This window comes from Myxocyprinus asiaticus, chromosome 50, assembly GCF_019703515.2.
Source record: "Myxocyprinus asiaticus isolate MX2 ecotype Aquarium Trade chromosome 50, UBuf_Myxa_2, whole genome shotgun sequence".
Classification (NCBI taxonomy): domain Eukaryota; kingdom Metazoa; phylum Chordata; class Actinopteri; order Cypriniformes; family Catostomidae; genus Myxocyprinus; species Myxocyprinus asiaticus.
The window spans coordinates 2,412,900-2,426,763 of record NC_059393.1 but is presented as its reverse complement, the minus strand read 5'-3'; the positions used below and the strand labels follow the sequence as shown (position 1 = coordinate 2,426,763).

General features: G+C 37.5%; 1 protein-coding gene across 1 annotated transcript; it reads right to left on the bottom strand.

Moving 5' to 3' along the window:
• Positions 1-4,361: 4,361 nt before the first annotated feature.
• Positions 4,362-12,263, bottom strand: ahsg1 (alpha-2-HS-glycoprotein 1). The gene is made up of 7 exons (XM_051694526.1): positions 12,023-12,263; positions 11,804-11,911; positions 11,594-11,678; positions 8,016-8,182; positions 7,585-7,701; positions 7,031-7,105; positions 4,362-5,212 (listed from the first exon to the last, which is right to left on the bottom strand). Exons 1-7 carry the CDS (start codon positions 12,209-12,211, stop codon positions 4,781-4,783), a joined length of 1,173 nt encoding a protein of 390 aa, XP_051550486.1. The 5' UTR covers positions 12,212-12,263; the 3' UTR covers positions 4,362-4,780.
• Between the last annotated feature and the right edge of the window lie 1,601 nt (positions 12,264-13,864).

The window sequence follows — 13,864 nt, the reverse complement described above, 5'->3', positions numbered from 1 at the left end:
GATTCAGGATATAAGCACAGATGCCTAAGCTCCCCCTGCTGATGAAGAGCAAAGCACTTCTGTGTAAAGAAATCAAATGTGTGCGCTGCATGACACCAATCCAGTGATCATTAATGACATCTGCTGGCCGGATAAAGAACTGCATCATGAACATGTTACAGTAAATGGATGTTCCGGGTTCAGTACAAGTTAAGTTCAATCAACAGCATTACAGTGCCTTCTTGTAACAACATACGGTATTTATTTATTTATTATAAATGAGGAACAAGATGAAATTGTTTTTGAGTTAACATATGTTATGCAAACAAATGCTGTCAATTGAGCTTAACTAATTTTCAAATCTATATGAATTTTGCTGCATTCACTGGGCAGTATTAATGGAAATGTTATCCCAAATGTCTTATTTGTGAGTGTAAGTGCATTGAAGGAAAATGTAATTTAAATGAAAATTAAATATGTATGTCCATTTCAGGCAGGCTAATAACTTTTTATTTCAAGAATAATAGCACATTCATTTTAATGTTTAAATTAGATTATAAAACTAGTGTGATAAATGGCAATTGCTAATGACATTATTGAATTTTCATTTAGCATTTGCACCAAATGTTGCACATATGGGTGATGTAAATTAAATAAGTATTACATTGCAATTTTAAATATCTCATTTCAAATTGAATACAATCAACTTAATGCCTACATTTTTGACTGTCTGTATAACCTGATGTGACTAAAAGCCCCTCTTTTGCAATCTAAGAATGTGTCTAGTATGTAAGCTTACACATAAAATATATTTATTTACATGATACAGCTTTAAAAAAAAACAAAGAAAAAAAAATCAAAGCGTTAAAAAAAATTCAAAGCTTAAGCTAAACATGATACATGAGCAAATAAAAGAGCTATAAACAAAAAAGTGCTACAATTATCCCTGCTCTCCCCTATTCAATATGTCAGTAGCATTTATAGCTCAAGCATATTTCACCCCACCACATGTGGAGGTGTATAAGTGGACCACCCCTGCGATTATGATACTGATAAAAATTCTGGCACTGCACTGATGAAAATGTCCCATGTTGAGATTGCATCAAGGTTATCAGTTGGGGACCAAAAATATTGACTTCTGCTTTATCTTCAACCCCATTTCTAGCAGTTCTTTTCTTTGTTGAAATTGTTTTTTTTTTTTTTTTTTTTTGACACTTTACATACAAATTTACTTCATGTTAAATATAAGACACTGTGGCAAGGAGGAGGGCGGGGCTGGGCCGTGATGCCACAAGCCCAGCCCCTAATCAGGTTAATCAAGCTAATCAAGCCCACGAAAGGGAAAGGAGGAGGCGAGAACCAGCTTGACAATATAAATAATGTTTAATGATAAATTAAAACATAAAGACAAAACATAAACACAAACGCATACAGGGCAGCTGCCTGTAACTCTCTCTCTCTGCCGAACTGCTGTCTCCAGCTGCCTTTATCCCTCTCGTCAGCTTGATTAGCCTGATTACGGGCTGGGCCGTGATGACACCCTCCTCCTTGCCACAGACACATTTATTAATTCACACAACAGTTAGTTTCTGATTAGACTGAGAGGAGTACCGGAGTTCTAATATACAGTACAGCACTGGGATGCTTCATTTTTTTCATCACTCCACTTCTTTGTGTGTGTGGCTTTCCAAACATCAGTGGACATTTTGACACATTGTTTATTTTTATTTCATTCAGGGACCAGAGATTACATCTTTACACCAGCAGATGCCGTCAAATGTGTGTCTATTCTGTTATGAGTCATTGAATCATTGACTCAACCAATTCGTTAAACAATACTTACTCGCACTTGACGCATACACAGAGCATGTGCACAGCACTCTGAGCAGGTGTCAAGCTCAAGGAAGGCCCCCTTTACACCTTGCATTAAAATGTGTTTTTGGATTGCTATTGGATTGCACTTGACCACATTAAATGGCAGGTGTAAATTCACCCAAGAAGCATTGTGATCCTATCATGAAACCATATTCGGAAGTGGTCAGGAACGAATTCTGACAACAATCGAAGAAGATGTAAATGCAAATGTGTTTTCATCATCCGGATAGAACTACGCAAGTAATTAATTATGTGATGAGGTTACTCTACAGTCATCCGTTGTTAAAGTGCTCTGTTATGTGTTCTTGCCTTTTTCTGTTAATTCAGCCAACACAATGTGAAGAACAAAACAGACATTGTCATCTTGCAATCTTATCACTCGAACAATGAACAAAATCCTATGAATTATTCCATTGGAATGCACTTGGAATATCTATTCTCTCTTCTCAAATACCCACTCACTCGCATTTCTCTCCTGTTTTCCAATAGCTGACACTCACGTGAAACCAGTCTTCACACGTGCATTTCAGATGAGAAACATATACAAAGCGCCGAAGGTGAGATGAATATAATTAGATTTGCATCTGCGACCCAAATATTTAGCTTTGTCGGCGGCCAAAAATTTTTAAATGTAGGAAAAACCCTGACTGTGAAAGTGATAGTAAGCAATTGAATTTCCATCAATTATTTTTTTTTTTGTTTTTTTTTTTTGCCTAAAATATGGAGAATTTTCACCTACTGCAGTGGAGACACTCACGCATTCTGCCTTGGTCTTAAGCCTCCCTGACTTTGCCTTGTTCCTCTGCTCCCCTTGCCCCTTGTGTCCCCTTGAACTGCCTGTTTGCCCTTGTGCCCCCCTGAACTACCTGTTTGTCCTTTCCCCCCACACTCCATGGACCATTTTTTTTTTTTTTTTTTTTTTGTAGCATCTGGAATCCGCTCTTTAAAGGGGGCTCTGTTACGTATTCCCTGGTTTTTGTCTAGACTTTATGTTGAAATTCTTGTTTAGTTCCCTGTTCCTGTTTCCTGTTAGATTTGTAGTCCTTTGTAGTTTCTTTTCATGTTTGGTTCTCCCTGATTGTTTCCCCAGGTGTTCCTTGTGTTCCCTTGTGTATTTAAGCCCTTGTTTCCCCTGGTTAGTTTGTCAGTCTTTACATGTATTGTCATGTTCTGTACCTAGTTCTCTGTGTTTTGTTTTCATTTTAATTCTGAGTTACCTTTTTCATCTTTTGTTTACATTAAAGCTGCATTTAGATCCTCCATCCTCGCTTGCCTTGTTACAGCCTCACTGTAACCTCGATTTTTGTTTTTTTTAAAGAAAAGGAGGAATGAGTCTAAATATATTTTTGTGGTAATCAACATAATGATGCAAATGCTTTCGATTGAGCTTAACTTGTATTGAACTCGGAACATTCCTTTAATTTGATCTGTCAGACATTATTGAACAATATTAAACATCATATAAAATGGTCACATGTTTTAAACAGACATATGCTGTTAGATTTTAGACTTATTTTGGCCCCGTCAAGCTAAATATTTCAATTCTGATGTGGAAAAACATATTGAGAATTCTTTTTTTTTTTACAGAAAAATATATTGTTCTTGCTACAAAGCTCAAGAATATTGACTGTAAATAATGTGGTGTGGTGCAGTAATATTTGTAGCTACTGCAAGGCTGTTATTAGTCATTTTCTCACTGAATTTCATCCTTAAATATTTAACACTGAAAACATTTAGAATTTATCAGGCCTGACCATAAAGATCATTCAGATACTGGACACCAAAACTGGGTGACACTACCAGGATTTATTTATATAAATTCCAAACTTACTGTGAAAGGGTTGAAATAGCACATAGTAACATTTCAGGGATATGCTGTTGGTACTAAGGCTTTTACCACATATTTAGGATACCGTTTCAGGAGAATGACCCTGGAACCTTCTTTTTCTTGTGATCAAATGGTTTAAATAATCTCATCTTGTTCTATCACAACATGCCACTAAACTGATAATTTTTAGCGTTTGAGGTGTTGATTGATTTAATCATTTCTTTAGACTGTGCCTCAGTTTTATAACATGACTTCATGACAAATTGTTTGGAACATAAAATGTTCATGTTCTGCACTCATCCTGCCCATCTGTAATTGTCATGTACATAATTTGCTATGTGTATTTTTACTCTTCCAGGTAAATGAAAGATTATGTCACATCGTGATCTGTGGACTGTGACACTAACAGCTCCAAGGTCAACATCACATGTTGTTTTAGTTACGTTTGTTAATGCTATCTTTTGCATGATTAATGTATCTTCTGTTTGATTGTTTTTGCTAGTTCTCCTTATATATATATATATATATATATGAACCATAATTAATATTTTAAAATTAAGCTACATTATATGATTTCTTCTGTGTAGTTGTTTTCTATCTGAAATGTATATGCATGATTCTATAAGAAATACAATAATTATTATCGTGTTTAGAGACAATTATCACTCAAAAACACTGGTCAGCCTTGAAGGATTTTTATTGTGCCTGACTCCGAATGTTCTTACGCAATTACATTGGCACTACCCAGTTTAATCTCCATAGATGTTCAGTTTTTATGGTACAACAAAGGCAATTTGATTTGATTTTGTCCCTAAACACTAAACAGCAACACAATCTAACAGAGAACTTTCCTAAACACCTTTTTGTCACTACACACGGCAAAATTTTCCTGATTCATGAGGTCATCTTGTGCAAAGTCTAAAGGTTTATTTTAAAGTAATTTGATCTAATACTTGATAATTTTGAACATGTCTAGATTTGTGCAGCTAATGAGATTCCCTGAAATTATCACACATATTCTGAGACAAAATACTTATTTTTTATTTTCAGTTTTGTTCAGGTGTTTAAAATAAGTTCCCTAGGTCACTTTAGAGTTAGTTACTGAGGAGCAGGAGGTGCAGGACGAGGAACTAGCTCTGGAGGACCCCTGCAGAGACGTGGAGGAGGGAAGGGGCAAATTGGATAAATAGAGGGGGGTATTTTTACAAAGCCGTGGCATGGGAACTCATGGCGCCCCTCAGGCCTGGATTCTGGAAGGATCAAAGGGCGATGTACACAACGGGGTGTGTCTTTGTCATCATGTTCTGGCCGGTGTTTGTCATCTGAGGGTTTTTCCTTGTGCCCGTGGCCTTTATGTTCTGGATGACCCTTTTGATCAGGTGTTTTGTCCTTGTGGCCCCCATGATCAGGGCGATGAGGGTGAGCATGATCTGGGTGGTGCCCTGGATGGTGGTGGTGGTGGTGGTGGTGATGGTGGTGGTGGTGAAGTGGAGGACCACAGTCTCTTGATTGAAAAGGATGAGTTGTGTTCTGGAAAGGATTAGAGTAAGAGACCAGCATAGTAGGGTTAGGGTTTCCACTCCTTTTTTCCACTCCAAACACCAATTGTCTCATTTTACAGAAAACAACCAAATTAAAAATAAATAAAAGATAAGATTCCAATAATTTACATATAAAAATGTATATGTTGACAATCTTATAATAAACATGAATTTTTATATTCCATTTATAAAAACCTGTGATTCAGGATCTGTTTGCTCTATGTCCCTGCAAAAAGTGCTAGTTCGTTTTACTCAATGGCAGCAAGTACCAGGAAAAATACATGTTTCTCGATCATCTTCCATCACAATACACAGATCTCAAATGCAGGTGGTGCTCTAAACCAGCTGAGCACCCACCATGTGCTCATCCATAGACACCCAGTCTATTTTGTGATCCATCACACCTTTCCCACTGTTTAAGTGAATATCTTGGCCTCTGAGTGGACTAGAAGCTTAATCTAGGGGTCATTGGAAAGTTGATTTTCAGCTTTGCAAAGTTGTTTAATATTTCATCATCGATAGTTGAGAACATATTTTGCTGATGATTTGTTTATAAATATTTTTCTTCTGTACTGCATATTTTGTTCTGGACATCTGAAACATAACATTTAATTATTTTCCCAAGCAAGTAGAAAATGGCTCATTTTAAAGAAAACAGCCTAAGCTAAGAGCTAATATAGAGTTTGTGGCTATTTAGGTTTTACAGAAGCAGTGACTGGAGCAGACATTAGACATTTGTCTTTATTATCTTACAGAAATCATGTTTCACTTTGTGTTTCTTTTGATAATCACTCTGGACCCCACTCACACTGCCCACTACCTTTTTGAACTATTGCCTTCTGGCCGACACTTCAGAGCTCTGAGCACCAGAACCGTCAGTCACAGGAACAGTTTTTTCCCTCAGGCTATCCATCTCATGAACAGTTAAATTGCCCCATTGAGCAATAATTAATGTGCAATACACAGTTTAGTCTTTCTTATATTTATCCAACACATCCAACCTCTTCTGCCATTTCATTCCTCTGAAAAAAAAAAAAAAAAAGAAAAATTGCACTGTACATAACAGATAACAGATTTGTATTAGATTGCACTATGTATGTGTATGTGTGTATGTATGTATGTGTGTGTCTATGTATGTATGTACGTATGTGTATAATTATTTTTTATTTTTTATTATTATCTATGTCTTGCTGCTGTTTTTGTATTGTTTTGTATTGTTGTACACTGGAAGCTCCTGTCACCAAGACAAATTCCTTATATGTGTAAGCATACTTGGCAATAAAGCTCATTCTGATTCTGATTCTGATTCTGATAATCATTCAGACTGTGTTGTTACAACAAAAATAGTCACATTCCCGAGAACGAGAGATTTCATTTGATATATGAGCTATTTTAAAATACAGTTATATTACAATTACATTTCTACAACATTACCACTGTGTGGCGCTCATTTGCAGTGCAGAACTTTTTATTTATGCTATGTATCCAGGGACTTTTACATTTTAAATGTAAACTTATTACACACTCCTGCTCCCTTCCACATCCCCACCAATATTTTCTTTATTACTTTTTTTACTTTTATTTGACTGTTTTCTCTGAATATTTTCAAAAAAAAATTTATTTGTATTGTGTTGTATTTATTTTTAGTGTCATTTATGTTTACTGCTGTAATCCCTAAATTTTCCCCAAGGGAAAATAAAGCACTATTATATCCTGTTTTTTCCTGGCCTGTCCTATTCAAGTAAGATGGGAAAACATAACTGGGTCTCATTGGTCCAGTTTGTGTCTACGTGCATGAGATGCATACCTGAACTTCATAAATCTCACATTCCACTCTTGGTTCGTTCATTCCAAACTTAGTGGATTTACAGAATCCATACCGCTAGAGAGACACACACAGAAATAAACATGAACTGATACTGCACACAGGAAATTATTGTAAAGTATTCTCTAAGACCTCAACAATGGTTAAAGGTGAAGTGAGTATTTTCTGTGACACTAGGCACCAAACAAGTTTAAACATTTTTCTTGAACACTCCAACCATCTGCCATGGGTCAATTTAACATATGGTCCTGCCCCAGACATTATTGTTTGAGTCAATGTTGCTTAGTCAGGCTGGTCGGGATGCTTAAGCAGAGAAATGTGTTGGAAGTGCCACAGACTCACTGTGTTTATATTTTTCAAGAGAATCAACCTACGAATGGCTCACTTATAGTTGACTGCATATAGCAACTGGGATGCAAGTATCAAGATAAAAGTACAAGTTATCATCAATAAATGTTCACACTTCACCTTTTTTGGTGGATTGATAATTATATTATTTGGTTCTTATTGGTGGATACAATTTTCTGTGAGCTTACAGCCTTATCTCCACATAAAGCCTTGCACGCTTCTCGATTCTGGGATGCCTCCTTTTTTGGACAGTCTGTCTCCATAATGGCAAACTGAGCATAGATGCTTTGACCCATAAACATCCACTGTGAAAAGAAAAAAAAAATATATTTACATATAGTTTACACAGTTGCATACCAATTCATTGTATGTAGCCATATGTTTGACTATCAGCATGAAGTCTGGTCCACATTGCAGCCAAAACTGCCCCTTTAGACAGTAAGAGAGTCTTGACTAACATGTAAAGCAACCAGTGACAGTATGTTTTGTTTTTACGTGCTGTTTAGACTGTTCCTTCCTGTCTAAGTGTGTGGTCCTTGCCCAGAATAATCTGCAAGGTGGACCATGCTGATATTCAAAAGAATATTTTGGGGTCTAACGCATTTTTGTAAATCATTACCTGTGTGCTGATTCTTCCAACTTCCATCAATTTAAAGTAAGATGTGTGGTTGGATTCCTTGTTGTACTCCTGCAAGGCAGCTTTCACACTCTCTAGACTTTTAGGGTCATGCAGGGGCAGTAGAGCAGGGCAGTCAGGGCATTTCTTCACCAGCAATTGATGTGAACCTGGGGCAAAACACGGAATTATGAGATGAAAATTATTAATTTAAATCCTAAAAAAAAATGGGGGGAATTCATTAAGAATAAATTGTGCTTGCCAAAGTGCTGTTTTAGTGCTCAATTGACTAAAGAAATTATGAAAAACAGGCAGTAGTGCAAATGTGCCCATAAAATCTGCACTAAGCTCAATTTGCACTGCATAATTCGGAAACTTGTGGGAATCCCCTGAATCTGCACTTTAAAATACTTGAAGTGGGCTTGATAGCACAGAGTTTTTTGAATAAAGTAGAATCTATAAAAGGCCTCATTTTCATAGAAATGTGGTGTGTTTGCAGTGAAAAGAATGACAATGACTTTAGTACTATTTCAGTGCTGATTGCACCTGATTAAACATCATGGTTACTTGTGTAACCTCCGTTCCCTGATGGAGGGAAAGAGACGTTGTGTCGATGTAGTGACACTAGGGGTCACTCTTGGGAGCCCGAGACACCTCTGGTCTTTGACAAAAGGCCAATGAAAATTGGCGAGTGGTATTTGCATGCCACTCCCCCGGACATACGGGTATAAAAGGAGCTGGTATGCAACCACTCATTCAGGTTTTATGCTGAGGAGCCGAGACAAGGTCTGGCCATTTCAGCGGGTAGTTCAGCGTTGTGGCAGGAGGGACACAATGTCTCGTTCCCTCCATCAGGGAACGGAGGTTACACAAGTAACCACGACATTCCCTATCTGTCACTCACTCGACGTTGTGTCGATGTAGTGACACTAGGGGTCCCTATACGAAACGCCACAACTGGCTGAACTGTTACGTGAACTGGCGGTGTGTGGCGGGCAGACCACTGTGTGCCTTGTAGCCAGCACACCAGGTCGACACGTAACCTCCTCCAACATAGTTATGAGTGTCGAATGGCCCTTTGGGGACAAGTTGACTACCCAAAAGATAGAGACAGGCTAACCCAGTCGTGGCCTCTTTTCCCCTTCTTTTTTTCCACTCCCTAAAAAAGAAGGGGGATTATCCGACTGGGCCGCCAGGTCTAGTCGGGGGGTGTCCCTCCCAAGGGGAAGACACTGCGGAGACCACACCTCCCCCAAAGAGAGGGGGGGATATTTAAGCGGAAAAATACGTCACATGGTCTTTCCGACCATGTGGAGAGTCTTCAAGGTAGATCCTACCCAACAGGGGAGAAGTTACTACAAACATGGAGACTGGGGCAGAGGGACAACTTTTCTTACGAAAGCAAGCCGCGACCACAACGTTGCCATGGTCATGTTCTCGCAGTGAGAACATGAACCATCCACAAATGCTGCCTCCATGTGGGTCGCGCCCAGACACAAAAGACAGCGATCATGACCATCCGAAGTTGAGAGATAACAACCGCAACCAAGAATAACACACAATCGGAAAGGCATCTTTAAAAAGACGCGTCTTCAAAAAGACGTTCCGTGTGTGCCGCTCTTTTAGAGAAATATACTCTTTTATAGAAAAAAGCTCTTTCAGAAAATGTACTCTCTTTTTTTCTGCCGAAGCGCCCAGGGACGTTCTCTGCAGTGCATCAGTGCAGAGGAGGGAGAAGCCGCTGAAATGCGCCGTCAGATCCAGCAGAGGTGAATGAACAGTAGAAATTCAGCTCAATGAGCATGACCGTTCGGCTCCGAAGAGAAAATCTGAATGAGTGGTTGCATACCAGCTCCTTTTATACGCGTATGTCCGGGGGAGTGGCATGCAAATACCACTCGGCAATTTTCATTGGCCTTTTTATCAAAGACCAGAGGTGTCTCGGGCTCCCAAGAGTGACCCCTAGTGTCACTACATCGACACAACGTCGAGTGAGTGACAGATAGGGAACTGGATTGCGGGTGGTAAGTAAATAAGATGCAGGTTTTTGCGCTTAAATACCATCCACAAAGTGGAACAACTGTTTTGTGAATTTATCCCTATATCCAACGTGATCTTATGTGTATTCCTATGTAAAGAGTGGTTCTAGCATATGTGCATTTGCTTTTGCGTAGACACTGAAACGTGTATAAACGTGTTAATTGACGTATTGACAGCATTAAAACATAAATCATTGTGCGTAATAACAACTTAAGAGACACACAAATGTTTACAAATTCTTATTTAATCCATGAATATTGAATTTGGTTGATTTAATTGTATTTATAATTAATGAGATGAATTAAATGTTCAAAACATCACATTTATTTAATGCAGTAGACGCATTTGTGTAATCTGACATTAGACCACTTTTATTCAGTTCTGTGTGACTTCTGGTGCTATATCTATCTCGTTTCAAAGGATTATGTCACTTTAATCAAGACTAAACTTTAAAATGTTAAAATTAAGAAAAACTATGTACAGTAGTTGTTTTATCATTACATAACATTTCATTTTTATTTTGTTTGCTGTGAGACACAAAGGGAGTTTTCAGAAAATGCTGCGGCTTGAAAAAAAAAATGACTAGAAAATTCCAGCCTCATGAACGTTAAGTGACTGTCGCAACATTGTTACAAAACAAAATTACGTGCATTATTACGCGTTGCTACAGTTTCTTAGTGAAATATCCAGAAGGGGGCGCCAAAGATGAGTAAAACGTACCTCTCTAACCTAAAGCGTTAATATAAACCTAAACAATAGTGTTCTAAAAACAGAAACAACCACGTCATTTTGTGTGACTTCTATGACACTTTCATCTCACGTGTCAGCTTGCGTGCTTGGCTGGGCTTGAATCACAGACTTCCAAACTCCAAACTCCATCCCTCTATCAGGTGAAATACCACGCAAGCTAATCACACTGGAATAAATGTGTAAATATAGGTGAGTCTGTAATATAATCGTTAAAATGTATTGTTTTTCAAATCATGCATTAAAGTAAAAGTGTTTCAATATCATAACATAGCAGTGTGTGAGTAACAGTGCGAAACATAAGTCATAATCAGCTGCTGAAGTCTTAATTTGTGTGAAAGTGAATAAAACGCACAGTTGTTGTACCACCTCTGGTGTTAATTTCACTAGAATTGTTTTTTGTAATTGACACGCTATGCTTTGAATGATTTATTCTTGTATTTTATCTGTCAATATGATAGACATCATTTGGAATTATCTGTAAATGTTTTTAAAATGTGTAAAATATGTAGTTTAATGCAACTTCTGAGTCATTTACTTTAGGTAAACATTGACCCACTGAGTAACCAAGAACTTGGCTACTTTCCTGGGTGGTAACTCGACTAGTAAAAAACAAAAAAGAGTAGTCATGCTCAAGTCCTAATAGCATGTGATGTGTAATGTCATGTGTCTTTGACCTTAAAAAATCCTAAGGGCTTTTTAAAAGGTTCTAAATTTAAGTAGGGTTACAATATAAGTTAAGTGTCTAAAGAAAAAAAAATGTTTTATTGATTTGTTGTTGTTGTTTGTAGCACCTGGCTCAGTGTCACAGATGTAGTTTTTCACAGCTGCGTTTCCTTCAATACTAGAGATGGTCACATTGCATTTGGCTACCACTTTCTTTAAGGAGAACATAAAAAGGATTAAATAAACAATTACATGTCACAATGATCTCTGAATTTATAGTGATAAATGTGTAGTATATTTGAAATAAGAGTTTAGAACATTTCTGATGTTCAGCTCACCGTTTCAGCCTCCGATCTTACTACACACTGATCTGCAGGTTTAGGATTCACAATGTGACATACAGTTTCTTCTAAGGTGATCCTGAAGACAACCTCACAAGGATCAGCCTGCACAGAAGCAAAACATTTTTTAAACATATGCACATCATTTCACAGTAAGTCTATGTTTTGGTACACTTGAAGCCAGTCATGGGAAGAAAGGCTTTCATGAAAACTGACCTTCTCCTTGGCTGTGCGACTGTCCAGAGAGACAAACTTGAACTTGTATCCATGACGATGATGGTCGTTGATGAACTTCACGGCTGCGTCTGTAGCGATGCTGTCCTGATCTTCTAAACACTTATATTCTGAATCACTGGCCGCATATTGCATGGAGACCAGGAACACTAGTATTACCAGTTCTCTCATACTGCACACGGACACAAGCAGTTAATCTTCAACCAAGAAACAGTGTTTCTCTCCTGACCAGACTTTTATAATAGACCACGTAGGAGGAATGAGCAAACAATTTAGTGCCAGAGATGCCTGCCAATGTAAATGAAGGCAAAACAAATGCTTGTGAAGCTCATGGCAGAGGGGATTGTTAAGCGAAACTAACTAGGAGGAGAAATGACCATTACTTTCTTGTCTTGTCCAGGTAGTTTTTGATAAAAAAAAATGTCGGGGTCTCTTTAGTTTTGGTTGGTTTTCACTCTTTGACTGATAGTGTCAGTTTAGTTTTAGTTTTTTCAGTATATTTAGATTTTATTTTGTTTTTAGTATTTCAAGGCTGTTAATTTTAATGTATTTCCTGATATTATTAGGGGTCCAAGACCCTAGTTGGTGCTATAATGCACACTTTCACACTTTCACTAATATCTTCTCAATCCTATGAGCTAGATTTTTTTTTCTCTGAATTGAACCAAAATGTATATATCCTATTTTATTTCTATCTATTTAACTTTTCCACTTTTTTCCACATTTTTAATTTTCAGTAAAAAAAAAAAAAAAAAAAAACCTTACGTTTTCCAGCTTCTTCTAGACTGTTGGTTCGATTCACTGTAAATTTAGCATGTATCATCTAGAGACCTTCATGACAAAAAGTTATCAAAAAGATTTTGATTGGGCCATGGCCAAAAAATTAATTGGCTTATATCTTCTAAATGATTTGACAAATCAGAACGGTTTTTATTAATTTTTGGCATAAGGGTCTCTGGATGATTCAAGCCAAATTTTGTGTGAATCAGACCAACGGTCTAGGAGTTTGAAAAGGAAGGTTTTTTTGGAAAACTCAAAAATGTGGATGGAAATTATATTGGAGATATACGTTTTGTTTTGCTAAACTTTGTAAGCAGTGGCGATTTCTCAGGGCCAGCAAAGCCTTCTCTGCTGGCGTAACATGCCTAATAATTAAATATTTTTTCATCCTTTCAATCTCATTGACCTTTTTGCCTATGTATATTCTCGATGCTTAAAAGCAAAGTGTGACAGCTGTTTCACAAATCGCATGCCTGAAGCCATGCTCCTTCAGGTGAAAGCCGAACCATCAGGTGAGTTTGAGCTCCACCCCATCAGGCCTTCAGAATTTCCACAGAATCCCTCAACACTGCAGTGAATAGGCATCTAAAGTCAGATTGTCAGATTCATCAGCCAATCAGATTGATTTATTTGTTCTTGGTGGGTGTGATCTTTAGGATATATCCCAGTCCAGGCCTTCTAGCTGGCCTTGAGTGACACAAATTATAATTTATACTTTATTATTTATTATAAATTATACATTATTTTCCCTGATGTTTTAACTTTTATTCACTTTTGCACACATTCTGGCCAACTTTTTGTTTTCATTGATTTTGTTGTTCTAAATAAACATTTCAAGCTTTGTCAGCAGATTTTCAAGCATTGTCAGCAGTATTCCTTTATGCATGCATGTGGATTTTAAGCTAAAATCTTCATGTTGGGGAAAAAAAGCTATTGGAACACGTTATTTGTCATCTGCCTAGCTATATACAGCATAGTGCTTCTTTTTTCGTGGTTTCTATTAAAAAAAGAAATCTGCTCATCACATTTGCAGTGGTTCTATGG